The 15,572-nt window shown below is 52.8% G+C and overlaps 1 protein-coding gene across 3 annotated transcripts in view; it reads right to left on the minus strand.

Moving 5' to 3' along the window:
- LOC135201857 (TBC1 domain family member 2B-like) overlaps positions 1–15,572 on the minus strand; it is a 641,388-nt gene that overhangs the window by 586,298 nt on the left and 39,518 nt on the right. For all 3 annotated transcript variants that reach the window (XR_010311621.1, XM_064231151.1, XM_064231152.1), the window contains exon 2: positions 10,510–11,018. Coding sequence is in view for 2 of the 3 variants with exons in the window: in XM_064231151.1 (XP_064087221.1) it covers positions 10,510–10,985 (476 nt within the window). In the remaining variant the exon portion in view is untranslated. The remainder of the gene's footprint in view (positions 1–10,509; positions 11,019–15,572) is intronic.

The raw sequence follows: 15,572 nt of genomic DNA on the forward strand, positions 1-15,572 counted from the left end.
CGCTCGAAAGTTCCTCCATGGAAACAAAGTCCGTGTCCTGAGCTCTCTTCGCTAATGCTCCTAAAGCCCAGTCCATAAAGTTGAAGACTTCTAGGGTTTTAAGAGGCCCTTTAGAAGGTGGTCCAGCTCACACATGCACCAAGTCGCCTTAGCAGACAGCAACGACTTCCTCCTAGCAGAGTCCACTAAGGAAGCAAAATCCGCATCCGCGGAAGAAGGCAGACCTAACCCCATCGGCTCTTTGGTCTCGTACCACCTTCCTGGTTTGCCTGTTAACTTGGAAGGAGGGCAGGAAAAAACTGTCTTGCCCGCTTCCCTTCTGGAAGTCAACCACTCTGAAAAAGTTTTCAATGCCTTTTTCATACAAAGAGCGGGGCGCATCTTAACGAAGGAAGACGATTTGAGAGCTTTAGTGCTGGACATCAACGATCCTGGTGAAGGAGGGTCCGCAGGATGAAGGGAGTCTCCGAACTCCTTTAGCAGCAAAAGAGAAAGTCTCTTGTAGTCCGAAACTGCTACATCTACAGGCTCTTCGTCTTCCGATACCTGGTCCAACTGATCTACAGAAGGAGATCGTTTTGGAGTGATCTGGCTCTTCCCGGGAGAAGAACTCCTTTCCCGAGAAGGGGAGCGCGGAACATTAGCACTCCTATACGAAGAGTGAGGCTCCTGTCTGTCGGCAACACTCTTGTGCCTACTAGACTCTTGTTGTCTAGGTTCGTCGGGTTCGTGGCGCTTGCTAGGCTCCTGGCGTCCTGATTCAGGGCGCTTGAAAAGATCCCCGCGTCCTGATTCCTGACGCTTAACAGGCTCTTGGCGCCCTAACACTTGACGCCTAACGTACTCCTGGCGTCCTGTTTTCTGGCGTCCTAACTCCTGGCGCCCTGACTCCTGACGCCCTGACTCCTGGCGCCCTGACTCCTGGCGCCCTGACTCCTGGCGCCCTGACTCCTGGCGCCCTGACTCATGGCGTCCTGGCTCATAGCGTCCTGATTCCTGCCTTCTAGCAGAATCCTGACGTCCTGAATCCAGAGTTCTAAGAGGCTCTTGACGTCCTTTCTTGCGTCTTGCTGCCTCTTTGCGCCTGTCTGGCTCCTGGTCCTGAAGACCCAAGGGATCCTGATACCTAAATCGGTTTCCCGGTTCCTTGCACCTAAACCGATCGAGACTTCTGCTCGATGCGCTGTGTCTAAGAGGGCGCTTCGGGGAAGACAGCCTATAGGGCGAAAGGGCTCTTCTCTCAGGAGAACAACTCCTATCCGACGAGTCTCTCGACGAAGGCGATAAACGTCCTGGAGATCGTGAGAGTTCTCTCCTATACGAAGAAGGACGCTTAGCGGAACTCTTAACAGGGAGCGAGACATCCTTCCTCCTTGTAGAGTCCTTAGCAAAAGAGCCTACGAGCGAAGCTAATTGCTCTTGCAGATTAACCAAAAACTTCTTGGTTGGATCCTGAAGAGCAGGCTCCTCTTGTCTAGTCTTCTTAGGCCCCGAAGGCCAATCCTCGGGAAAAACGCTCTGGGCTGGAGTCAGCAGCGTCTCCTTTAGGCGCCTTCCAGGCTCTCTTCAAAGGGCGCGAACGAACGGGAGGCCGAACTCCATCCTCGTCTAGGAGAGGAAGAGTCTGAGGCCGAAAAACACTCCTTTAGGACGCCTTTTCTGCGGCAATCCGAGGCAGCCTGGGACTTAACAACAGGATCTGCCGAAGGGACGCCTGACCGTTGGGGATGTTCTGCATCCTCCCTGCGGCTTTCGACATTCCTCCTCCCCTGGTCCTGGGAGTTTGGAAGAGGTCTAGGCCTAGGAGCAATGAGGAACCGGTCAGACGCCCCTCCACTGCACTGGGGGCACTGCACAAGTCACTATCCCCACCCACTCTTACCTTGGTTTATAGCTCGTAGCTGAGCTTGAAGTTTCTTAATTGAAGCTTTTACATTTTCCCTCTCTGACGAAGAATCTTTGGATTCAGAACAGGGAGAAGCAGCTGAGGCTAAGGGAAAATTGTTAGATGGAGAGTTAATTTCTTGTTCTAAGGAGCAAGATCTACTAGATGACCTAGCTGAAGCCTTCCTCACTCTATCTCTCTCAAGCTTCCTAATATATGATGATAATTCCTTCCATTCAAGCTCCGTAAGGTTCTCGCATTCCACACAGGTGTTAATAAAAGAACATTCATTCTCCCTGCATTTAGCGCAAATACTATGCGGATCCAATGCCGATTTAGGCAGCCTAACCTTACAGTCTTCCCTACTGCAAACTCTAAACATAGGTGAAGCCTTAGCGTCATACATCGTGAAAGAGTAGTCAAAACCAAAGTCGAAAAACAGTCCACAATAAGCGTATGCCAAGCCAGAGAAAAAACAGAATACGTCACCAAAAAACCAATCCAAATTCTCGGCAAACGAGTTGAAATCCAAGATGGAGGAACGAACAAAAGGTGTTGTCCGTTCAACCGACAGAGAAATTATGGCTTAGAAAACGGGAATAGTTCCAGACCCCGCCACCCAGCGGCGGGAATGGTGGATCACCTGACCTACCTGTCGCGTGTGCCGCGAGTTTTGAAATTCTGTCGGGACGACCGAGTCTATAGCTAAGTATATATCTGCTGGGTAAGTTACTTGTACAAAAACCTATTTCTTGGTAACCCTGGTGCTAACGAAGAGGCGTTGACACTCAGGCCTGAGGTGTCGAGTTCTCTTCAGATAGCACCGTAGCGCCCTCACAGGACAAAGCAGCATCTCATCCACATCATTATCAGTGAAGTCCTTCAGGGAGGGGATCGTGAAATACTCAAACCGGTCTTCAGGGACCGAAGGATTCTGAGTCTTCGCTACGAAGTTCGGGACGAAATCGAGCGTCACGGATCCCCATCCCCTGGAATGCTTAACGTCAAAGGAAAGACCATTAAGTTCCCCTACTCTCTTCGCCAATGCCAGGGCCAACAGGAAGAGGGTCTTGAGGGTCAGATCCCTGTCTGACGACTCTCGGAGTGGCTCAAAGGATCTTCGAGTCAAACTCCTAAGAACGAGAGTCACGTCCCACCCCGGGGGCCTGAGTTCCCTGGGTGGGCAAGACCTCTCGAGGCTCTTCATAAGGAGGAGGAGATATGGAGGAGTAATGATAGTTTATATTTGACAACATCTCCAAAGGTTGTGAGAGAGAGAGAGAGAGAGAGAGAGAGAGAGAGAGCAGAGAGGAAGAGAGAGAAGAGGAGAGAGAGACGAGGATAGAAGAGAGAGAGAGAGAGAGAGAGAGAGAGATACTGGTGGAAGAATGAATGGGAGTGGTTAAATGGAGGTCGGAAGCATGTCTGTTGTGGCGCTCTGTAGTAAGTCAGTGGAAGTCTGTTACGAGAGTCGTAAGCAGTGAGGCGTCTGGTAAAGTCAGAGTTGGTTTTGACAGCAGTTATCCTTTGGTGGTTAGTTGTTTTGGTGTTATTTGATAGATTTTGGGGTTGTGAAGTTGTTCTGCGTGTGTCTGTCTGGTTGTGATGAGGTTAAGGAGGTTGGTGGTGGATTTTTGGTGTCTGTGAGTGGTGGTTGGGGCAGTGTTGGTTTTGGCAGGTTGTTGTGCTTCTGTAAGTCGTGTGGTTGTTGTGTTCTTTCGGGCTGTTGGTGTTCGTCTGCAGTGATTTGTCGGGTTATTGAGTTGTTGTGGGGTTGTGGGTCTTAGGTGGTTGGGTTGTGTTTGGTTGTCGGCGGTGGTAGTGTGTCGGCTAGCCTATAGCCTATATCCGGCGGACAGCACAGCCTAGCCCTGAGTATCAGAAGCCAGAGGTGAGTACCTGTTTGTGTTTTGTGTGTTTGGTATTTCACTGAACCAATTGTCCTGCAGGTTAAAGGTAACGTAAAGGGGAAAGTGTGAGTGTGGGAAATTTTGTTAGCTGATACGATTAACGTAACTGTGGGGAGTTTACTTGTTTTTTCTAAGCTTGTGATCCTGCCACAGAGATATCCACTCCTCGCAGTTTAAGGACTAGGGCCAGGGCGGCTCTGTATCCTTTAACTGCGGAGACGGAGAGGAGCTTCTCTTGGCAAAGGAAAATGAGGAAATCCGCTACCTGCTGAATAGTGGCTCCGAGAGGAGAGACCCCGTCCACAACACCAACCACAGAAGATGGACCACTTTCCCTGGTATACAGCTGCAGAGGACTGTCTGAGGTACCCAGCCATCTCTGTTGCTGCGCTGCGAGAAAAGCCTCTTGCTCGCAAGAGATGGTGGATAACAGCCAGCCGTGAAGACACAGGGACCGAACCGACCGGTGGTACCGTTCAACGTGTGGCTGGCGCAGGAGGTTGTGCCAAGGGGGAATCTTTCTCGGTGCTTCGGCGAGCAGAGCCAGCAGGTCCGGGTACCAAACGGCCTGGGGGGGTGCCACCAGGATCATCCGAAGATTCAGGGTGACCAGCGCCCTGCTGATCACCTTGCGAATCAGACAGAACGGGGGAAAGGCGTACACGAAGAGGTTGTCCCACGGGTGTTGAAGAGCGTCCTCTGCAGCTGCCCATGGGTCCGGCACAGCTGAGTAGAAAACCTGGAGTTTTCTGTTGTGCCGGGTGGTGAACAGATCCACAACTGGACGCCCCCACAGGTTGAAGAGCCTTTCTGCCATGTCTGGGTGAAAGGATCATTCGGTTCCTATCAGCTGATCCCGACAGCTGAGCTTGTCCGCTACCACATTCCTCTTGCCTGGAATGTAGCAGGCTGACAGCTCTACCGAGTGTGCTGCGGCCCACTTGTGCACCTGCAACGTCAACTGATGCAACGGGAGAGACACTAGGCCCCCCTGTTTGTTGATGTACGCCACTACCGTGGTGTTGTCGCTCATCAACACCACTGAGTGTCCCACCAGACGATCTTGAAACTCTTGGAGAGCGAGAAATGCTGCCTTGAGCTCCAGGACGTTGATGCGAAGGTGCTTGTCATGATGGTTCCACACACCCGCAGCCAGCAACTCCTCCAGGTATGCGTCCCATCCCTCGGTCAATGCATCTGAAAACAGCAACATCTCTGGGGGGGGGAGTGCGAAGAGGCACTCCTCTTACGAGGTTCCCGTCGTCCAGCCACCAGGCTAGGTCCTGCCTCACCTCTTCTGTGAGAGACACGGGGAAGAAAGGTGGGTCTCTTGCCTGTGACCAGCACTCCTTTAGTCTCCATTGAAGAGACCGTAGGTGAAGACGCCCGTGAGGGACTAACTTCTCGAGAGACGACAGGTGACCGATCACGACCTGCCACTGCTGAGCTGGCTGCTCCTGTAGGGACAGGAACCGTCCTGCTGCCTCCCTGAACCTGCTGATCCGCGAGTCTGCATGGAAGACTCGCCCTGCTACCATATCGATCAGCATGCCCAGGTACTTCATCCTCTGCTTGGGCTCGAGATCTGACTTCTCGTAATTCACTACGATCCCCAGATCGCGGCAGATTCCAAGGAGTCAATCTCTGTCCTGTAGCAACTGTGAGCGGGAGCTCGCCAGGACTAGCCAATCGTCGAGATACCTCAGAAGACTTATCCCTACCGAGTGGGCCCAAGCTGACACCAGCATGAAAACTCGCGTGAACACCTGTGGGGCGGTAGAGAGACCAAAACAAAGTGCACTGAACTGGTACACCGTCCCGTCGAGGATGAAGCGGAGGTGAAGCGGAGGTACTTCCTAGAGGATTGATGGATGGGTATCTGGAAATACGCATCCTTCAGATCCACAGAAAGCATGAAGTCGTTCTCCCTGATGGAATCGAGCACTGATCGTGCTGTTTCCATCGTGAACCAAGTCTCGCGAACGAAACGGTACAGGGGAGAGATCTATCACCGGGCGCCAGCCCCCCCGAGGACTTTTCCACCAGGAAAAGTCAACTGTAGAAGCCCGGCGACTGATCCCATATGACCTCCACAGCTCGTTTGCTCAGCATGGCTTCTACTTCCTGCCGAGGCGCCACGTCCTTGGCTGAACCAGGAACATACGTCTGTAGATGGACCGGGTTGGAGGTGAGGGGTGGCCGAGACTCGAAGGGTAGTAAATATCCCTCCCGAAGGACATTCACCATCCAGGTCTCCGCTCCGTAGCGCTCCCATGTTGCCCAATGGCTTGCCAGGCACCCCCCCACTTCTGGCAGCAGGTGAGGGGGAACGCCGTCCCTAGCGTTTCCCTCCTCTCTTCGACTTCTTCCCGGTTCCTCCTCGAGAGAAGGAGGACTGGGAGGAGGGCTGGTTACGGTCGCTCCTTACAGTCGAAGTCGAAGGCAGAGTCTTTACTCTCGGCTTCGACGAAGCGATCGTCTTAGCCGCAGAGGAAGCACTAGCTAAACTCTTGGGCTTAGCCGCAGTCGTTCGAGGTTGCCCAGCCACCTTCGAGACTGCCTGGTGGACTAAACGGTCACTTTCATCAGTGCGCCGTTGTTTCACCGCAGCGTCCACCATCTCTCTGGGGAAGAGAGAGGAGGAACTCCGCACCGGTCCGTTGCGAAGACCGCAGGCCGCCTCTCACCCAGCCGCCCTGGTTACTGGAGTGAGGACAGCGTCCCTACGCCTCAGAACCAGGTTGGCCCACAGGTTAGCCGTCTGGTGGGCCAGGTAGGAGATAGCCCTACCTCCAAACTTGCACAGTATCATGAAAGCCGGTTCCCCTTCAGGAGTGATGTTTCCCGAGGAGGCCGCGGCTTTAGACACTGTGAGGGACCAGAGGTCTATCCAGGAGACTGCTTGGAATGCTGCCATGGCGGTAGATTTCAAAGCAAGTGCCTCTTGCTGCTAGAACCAGAGGTTCTCTGACAGGAGCTGCTGCAGAGACACTCCCGGAGTTAGCCTAGCTAGCTCCGGGTTAACCTGTTTGGGCGGCAGAGGGTCCTCTGATGGCACGTAAAAACACCTCTGTCGTGGTAGCGATGGGGGAAGGAGCTTGGACGACCTGCCGGACCAAAGCGAACCCTCTTGTTCGGAGACGACAGCGTCCACCTGGCTCAGCACACTGTCGGCCAAGGCTGATCGCGGCAGACCCATCATCGCCCTGGGTTCCTTTTTGGGTCCCCAGAATGACTCCAAACCTGATGTAGGCTCAGAAGTTGGAGCGGCGATCCTTTCCCGAAGTCGTTGTGCTGACAAATCAGCGCAATAACCTCAGCGAACGACCTCTGGATCTCAGGAGTGAGTGCGTCCTGCGGAGACAGACTGTCAAGCCCGTCCAGAGAGAACGCCTCCCGAGACCCTCCTTCCACAGGAGGAACCACAACAGACCCCTCCAGGTCTCCTCCTGCCACTTGTGTGTACGATCTGGTCGGTCCTAGGACCGTGCCAGGTTCATAGGGCGTCGTGGCGGGATTGCGAGGGGCACGCCCCTCGCGATCACTCCTGATCGCCTCGCTCTTTCCGGTGTAGCACGAGGAAGTTGAGGGGATAGGAGAGGTAGACCTGATGCTCTCCTCTCGCCCACCAGCAGAACCGGCGTGCTGGGGGGGCTGCAGGCGATCGCCAAACCGCGGTGGCGATCGAGCTGCAGGCCTGGTCGACCAGCTCTCATGGGGAGAGCGGCTGGACCGAGAACAGCGGCGATGGCCCCGAGCGTCAGAAGAGCTGCTGCTGGTCCCCCTTTCCGCCCGGCACCGGTGGGAGCGGCAGTCAGGGGATCGGCAGAGTCCGCTGTCACGGTGGGAGAAGGCCTGTCTTCATGGCGCGTCACGCCGCTTGGACCAGCCTCGGGGTCCAGGCGACCGAGGGGACCGCTTCCTCGCCTCAGCCCGCGGACGGTCTGGGACTTGACCGTCGCGTCAACCCTGAGTACCGGCGAATTGCCACGAGAGCAATCGCTGGCCTGGTGGGAGTCATCTGGGCGACTTCCACCAGTCTTCCGCTCCGTGCCTGGATCCTGGCGCCGAGCGGACTCTGTTGCCTGGGTCTTGGCTGCACGGTCACCGCGGGCGACCGTAAACTCGGTACTTCTCGCGAACGAGAGGCCGTGACGGTACCTGGCTTCGAGGCAGAACCTCTGGCGCCAGGCGAGGAGGTACTGGTGTTAGCCGGCACTCCTTCGGTCCCTATCTTCTTCTTCCTTGCAGAAGGAGAGACGGGCCCCGTTCCCGAAGGAACAGGAGGACCAGCGGAAGTTCCAACCGGACAGACCCTTAGAAGTCTCAGAGCGAGCCTTCTTGGGGGGGAGGAGGTTACCTTCTTCTTCTTCGGCTGTGGGGCCTTAGAAGTCAAAGGGGAAGCAGCGGCAGACGACGATGAAGACGACGACGACACCTTCCTCCTCCTCTTCTTTTTCATCAGCTTCCTCAGGACCACCGTCAGGTCTTCCATCCAGGATGGAGCCGGGGCAGTTGCCGAAGCAACAGGGCCCGACTGCACCTGTCCGAAAGGACCTGGGGTGGGGGCAGCAACACCACGGGCAGGAACAACAGCGGCATGAACTGGTACTGGAGAGGCAGCAATCTCAGGAACAGGAGGCGGGGCAGGAACCAGCGGCATCCTCTGTACTGGAGGCAGGTCCAAAGGAGAGCTCTTGGGACACTGGAAGTCAGGGGCTGGAGCAAGAGCGGCAAAACCAGGCGGTGGCATCACGGTATACCTCCTCACCTCCAGCAGCGGCTCCTGAGCAGCAGCTGTCGGGGTAACCATGGCAACATGCTGGGTGTATACCAGGTGCGGCAGAGCAGCGTAGCCAGGCATGGATACCGTCATGGTCGTGGTAGGGCCATGCGTTACCGGTCTGGTCCCTCTCGCCAGATGACTAAGCAGCCCCTGAGCACTCTGTGTCCCCTGGAGCCCCAGCGAGTACCAGGCCCAGCCGAGATCGTCCCCCGTGGCAAGCAGATCTGAGGAAGGAAGAGTAGTTGGGTTAGTAAGGGGGGGGGGGGGGGGGGGGTTCCCCTCACCTGGGGGGACAGTTCCCTTCCTGAGCGAATGGTCGACCCTAAATACAACTGAATATCGTGGGTATCTAGCCCCCTCCCCCACGCTCGACTGATCGATAGAGGTGAGGTAACCCCCCCCCCACCCCCCTGAAGGGGAAGGAGCCATACGAGGGAGCCGAGATGGAGGTAAGAAAGAAGAAGACATGTCCGTGACCAAGAGAGTAACTGGAGATCCCTCCGATGACTCCCTGGCTGGCTTACGCGGCTTCTTCCTCCCTCCATAGTGCTCCCACTGCTCCTCTGACCAAACAATGCAAACATCACATGGCTCGGTGCAAGAGCATTCTCGCCCTCAGCACCAAGCGCAAAATTCATGAGGATCTACCTTGACAGAGGACCAAAAGGCCCCACACTTACGGCCCTCCACACCAGGGTACAATCTGCGGCTGATGGGGGGCCAGGGGGTCTCTCCAGCTCTCGGGAATCCATAATAATCACAAATCACTTTAGTATGAATACACAAAAACAGACACGTACTTACGTAAGCTTTACACATGCACACTAAGTAAGAGAAAAAGAGAAAAGCCTTCACAATGTGAAGAAAACCAAGCATATGACGTAAAAGCGGACAGAGAGGCGAGCAGCACGTCTATCCACCAGCACGGCCGAAAGCAAAGTGACTCCTCTCCTCGCAGTTGAGCTGACCGCCAACTGCCAGACAAGTAGTTAACTACCGAACCCCCTTGTTTGAAGCTTACGACCGGTTCAGCTGCCGCTAAGTACCTTCCTATTGTTAAAGGACTGAGGGTTTGTATACGTATCGGAACAAATTTTATTTTCATCCCTTCCTACCTAATTTCCTCTTTACTTCTATCTTCACATAAAAATCTCTAAAGCTTTCCTTTTAGAGGCTAGAAATCAGATTCATGGTTACCAAACTCATTTATAATTTAGTAATAACAGTCTTTTCATGTGTTCATTCATACACAGTGCAGAACCCCTGTTGGAATAAGTCAAGTTTATTCTTATCGAGTGAATGATCATACAATTTCAATGCAAGCACTTGTATGTTGGACTTTACACTAAAAGAAAAATCAAACTACAAGATTTTTCCACACTGTTCCTTTAAATTCTCTAAATATGAAAATTTACACTTCTGATAGCAACAAACCAATGAGGCATTCTTTAAAAATAGTCTCTAATGTTTAGTATGCATTTCATGACACTGCCAAATGACTTGTAAATAATGACAGCAATTCTTCAATGCCAGCTTTACTCTCAACTAGCCATGACTAAAAGGAATGTGTGTGTATATATACGTATGTATATACGTATATATATATATATATATATATATATATATATATATATATATATATATATATATATACTGTACATATACATATATACATATACGTATATATATATATATATATATATATATATATATATATATATATATACGTATATGTATATTAGTATATGTACAGTATATATATATCATATATATATATATATATATATCTATATATATATGATATATATATATAATGTTTGTATTGTACTTCAAAACAATCTTTCTGAAATACTCTATATAATATAGATACATTTCACAATATGTAACTGTATCACTGCATATGTTACTAATAAAAAAAGTATGCTTACCTAATGGTAAACAGCCCTTCATTTCTATTCTCTGGATCAAAGAGGAATGTTGCGAGTGCAATGTCTATAGAGCCTAAGGGTTCAGAATCATTCTTCTGTTTGTAATAATACAACTTGCAGACATGATCAGAGTAAACAAACCACCTCTTCTTGGCAGAACTTCCAAAACCTCTCAAACCAGGAACAGGGGTCTTTTTGCCATATGAGTTATGTTTATACAGGTAACCACATAACTTATATTCTCCCCTTGGATCTTGGATTTCTTCTTTTTCATCAATCTTGGAGAGTGCGTCACTTGGACGTGTCCAACTTTTGGGCCTGAACACTTCGTCATCTTTTTCACATATGGCAACATTCCTATGTAAACTGCTACTACAAGTAGTATGAGACCTCTGCCTCAGTTCTACTGCAGTCTCCTCAGGTACCTTTGGGTTTTCACTGGCACAAGCTTGAGTAAGAGGCTGATAAAACATCATTTACTGCTCAACTCCAATCACTCCCACATGTGCCTGAAATAGGATAACAGAAATATAATTTGAACTGAAAACTGAAAAAAAAAAAACTGTGATTCAAATCAATCACACATACAACCATAATACTACATAGTACATTTAAAATACATAGCAAAGTATAACAATCAAGTTCATAATATGTGATTTTATGCAGATACTGAAATAATGTATGTTAAAACGACAAAACGGGCAAAATAATTCAAAGAACCTGTAGTGTCAATACAAATCTATCATTCAATGAAAAGGCTGTTGTGCTCCAGTTTGTGCACAAAAACCAAGTCCTGAATTGCAATCAATGTAGATGATACTGGCTATAGAATTCCAAATATAAATGAATGGCATCTCAAAATACATGAAAGATAAATAGAGGATAAAGTGAGGAGTCAAGATACCAGTGGGTGTTGCAGCAGAAGTAAAACCTGATTTATGTTTGAACTGATACTGTATCTGGATTTAACAGCTGATCAATATCACAAATTCTTAGTAATTTGTATTTTTCCCAGCTATACTTACCCAGAACTACTATCATAGGAGAATCCTGGATGTCAATCCGGTACCGACCAGAATAAACTGGTTATTTCTTCCCCTACACCTAGCCAGGTAGGTGCCCCAGGGGTCAAAGATCCTGACCCCTCACCCAGCCTCCAGTCCTTTCCACACCTCTAATGCTCCTGTCCTCAGATATGCGGGGAAGGCAGGGAGGGCTTAAAAACTCGGTCCAAGGTTACAGGGTCGTTGTCCCAAGAGGAGGGGGACCCGCTACACTGAATTAGGGTACATGGGGGAGGGGGGGGTCTGCCGACGGGGGAAATCTACCTGGCTCACAGGGAAGGGGAGGAATCAACCACCAGAATATGAAGTGCAATGGTTTATAAAATATGATACACACTCACTCATCTCACCTGTATACGTATACGAAGGATCCTGACATGTATGCTAAAGGTCCCAGAAGGGACGAAGGGGAAGGGGGGGGGTAGGATTACGAAGGATGTTCCTACTTTACACATACACTCCCACTCACGACACCCCTGGCAGGACTAGATCCTCTGTTGACCTTCCACCACCAAATCAATCTCAAAAGAGTCCAGGGACCTTCTAGTGCAATCCATGGGGTAATTGGCAGCAAAGGTACACATCCTCTTCCAGACCCCTGCCCGGAGCACCTGGCTGACGGCCAAGTTCCTGGCAAAGGACAGGGAGGTGCCTATGCCCCTGATGTCGTGGGGCTTCACACCCTGAGGGGGGGGGGGAAGTTCCGCTCCCTCTTAGACCCTCTTAATGGTTTCTCTCAACCAGAAGATGGTGTTCTTAGAGACCGTCTTCTTTTCCCGGCTGGTGGAAACGAACAGGTTCTGAATCCTGGGGCGGAGACCTCTGTCCTGCTGAGGTATTTCCTCACTACCCTGACCGGGCATAGTAGGTCCTGGGATCCTCCACCTTAGGCAGAGCCAGGATGGAGGGCTCCACAAACTGTCTTGTCCACTACTAACAGGTTCTGGGTCATGGCCACGAAGAAGGGCACGAACCTGACAGTGAGATCCTTCCAGCCCCTCGAGTGGGAAACCTCATAAAAGAGGCATGAAGCTCACCCACCTTTTTGGAGGAAGCTAAGGCTCACAGGAACACTATCATAAGCATGAGCTCCCTGTCCATGATGTCCTTGAGGGGCTCGAAGGGAGGCTTCTTCCGAGCGTCCAGGACCCTGGCTACATCCCAGCGAGGAACCGCCAAGGACCTGGGGGGGCAGGCCTGCTCAAAGCCCCTAATTAGTAAGGAGAGGTCCTTGGAGTTACCCAGGTCTACACCCTTTTGGTAGAAGACCTGGTTCACCGCTACCATGACCCCTATGAAGACCGCAATGGAACGTCCCTTGTCTTCCCTCAGGTGGACCAGTAACTCCGCAGAAGGCACATGACCTTCTTGTGGACCCAAGAGGACACAAGGGAGAACACCCTTGTGATGACCTGCGGCTCTGTGGACAGGCCGTAGCAGAGAGTCCTGAACCTGGTACGAAAAAAAAAAAAAAAAAAAAAAAAACCCCTCCCTCCCCACCTTATGCGGAGGAACTTTCTGCTGCAAGGGGTTGTACTCGGATCTGAAAGTAAGAATACTTGATGTCGAGGGACAGCATGTAGTCCCCTTCCCTCAAGGCCGCCAAGACAGAGCGTGAAGTCTTCATTTGAAGTCTGTCTTGAGGACATAAGTGTTCAGGATGGATAAGTTGATGACTGGTCTCCACTCCCCCTAAGCCTTCGCCACCAGAAAGAGGCGGCTGAAGAACCCCAGGGAGTGACCTGCAACTCGCTGGAGGGCTCCCTTCTCCAACAGAGACAGGACCTCCAGTCAAAGTGCTTGCTGCCCCGTGTCTGGGACTTTTCCCCATGGGGGGATGGGAATCCCGGTGGGGAAAGCCCTGGCTGTCGGGCTTCCCCGTCAGAGGAGGAGTCTCATCTAGAAAGGGGATCCGGTAGCTGTCCCTGAGGACCTGGATAGTCCAGGGATCAGCCCCGAGATCCTTCCTGTCCTGCCAATGTTTTGAGAGGCATCAAGTTGGGCAGGGGGCTTCGTCTCCTACTTCGGCGACCTCCTGCAGAGGACCCAGCCAGTCCATTGGGTGACCGCCTGAGAAGTCAAGGAGCCAATGACCCTCCATCAAACAGGACCAGTTCCTTGAGTAGGGCCACTCGGTCCCATCCTTCAGGTGTTTGATGGTGAATCTGGCCATAACCCCAGCCCGTAGGTCGAGCAAGGTGGCTACCTGGAAGGCGGCCCACGCCGTGGTCTCTGCATGGCCACCTATTCTTGAGAAGGTGACTGAACCCGTCAAGAAATTCTCTTCCCCAAAAAGACCGGGGCAAGGAGGGAGATGTTACTTTCCAATGACTTGGGGGTAGAAGGAGAAGCCCACTGGGGAGACCCTCCCCTGCTTGGCTTAAGCTACTGGGAGGAGCTTGTGGGAGCCGAGGGGCTGTGGAGCCGCAGGGCGTCCCTAGACCCCCATGTTACCTGGCCCACTTGGGCACAGGCCTGAGCCTCATTCCCCATTGGGGGAAGGGCCCCCGGTAGGTTTGTCCTCCTTTGGGCCACCCATTAGGAACTCTACCAAGGATTGTCTCTAGTCGCGGAAGGGAGGATTAGGGTCTTCTAGACGGTCCCTTCTCCGAAAGAGGGCTTAGACCCTCCTGTCAGATGAGCCCTCAATGTACACGCCTTGCCCCTCCCAAGGTGTTGGTGGCTGCCCTGGACGAATCACTCATCCTCGCTGCCCTTGAAGACCAAGCAAGCCCCACCACGGGAAGTGGGGTGTGCTCTGGAGCGGCTGGACGCCTTATTCTGGAGGTTACCAGTGGAAGCGGGAGCCTTGCTGGAAGCGGAGTCGCAGGCCGTACCAGCAGAGCTGTCATAGGAGTCCCACTGGCCGGCGGAGCATGCAGGGGAGAGGCAAACGGTATGGCGGTGCCACCCTCTCACGGGACCGACACAGGAACACGAGCATGGGTGAACGCAGAGCGAACCATCCAACCAGGGGAGCAGAGTACTCCGTCAAACCGGGGAGCGGAGTAGCTGTCAGACAGGGAGAGCAGAGCAGGCCATCTGACAGGGAGAGAAGAGCGGCCATCCGAAAGGGAGAGTGGAGCGGCTGTCCGACAGGGAGAGCGGAGTGGGCCGTCCGACTGGGGAGTGGAGCGGCTGTCTGGCAGGGAGAGCGGAGCGGCCGTCTGACAGGGAGAGCGGAGCGGGCTGTCCAACTAGGGAACGGAGCGGCCATCCAGCAGGGAGAGGGGAGCGGCCAGGAGATTGGAGCAGATTGTCTGATCGACTGTCCAACCAGGTGAGCAGAGTGGACCTTCCGACCGGGGGAGCGGAGCGTACCGTCATTGACAGGGCAGCAGTGCACCCCGCTCACGGGACCATCATGGGAACCACAAGCACGGGCAAACGTGGCGCGAATTGTATAGCCAGGAGCTTCATCCGAGTGAACCACATCTGACTGGGGAGAGGGGCGACCGTGACGGCATCATCCTTGAGAGGGGGAGCGGTCCACTATGCAGTACACCACCCAGACGTACCCCCTCCCTCAGTCGAAGCACTTCCGTGGGGAAGTCTGAATGGAGAGCGAGCGGTGCCAGTCCAGGACTGGGTCTGGCCCACTGAGGGACCTGTCAGCTCCCACTGCCTCCAAGACACGCCCTATCCTAGCAGGGACGTAACCAGGGGCGTCCGTTGACTTGTAGAAAAAATCCAATGGAAGCTCAGCATGGAACGGGGGGAACAGCCTATACCGACCCTCAGCCTGGGGCTGGAGCGGGGGACCGAGCGGAGCGCTCCGCAGCTGGAGGCAGATACTTTACCAGCTCGTCCAACGATGGGGCCCCTGCAGACCACCACAAGTCCAACACTCCCAAAGAAAGGCGGAATTGTCAGACGGCACATTCTGTGGGGGCAATGAAAAGGAATGGCAGGGGCCCGGCAACAGACTCACCTAGGTCCCCCGCTGGGAGGGAGAAAGGAAGACAACGTGTCTGTCACCAGAGGTGTCGAGGGAGAGCT

The sequence above is a fragment of the Macrobrachium nipponense genome, chromosome 28 (assembly GCF_015104395.2).
Source record: "Macrobrachium nipponense isolate FS-2020 chromosome 28, ASM1510439v2, whole genome shotgun sequence".
Lineage (NCBI taxonomy): Eukaryota > Metazoa > Arthropoda > Malacostraca > Decapoda > Palaemonidae > Macrobrachium > Macrobrachium nipponense.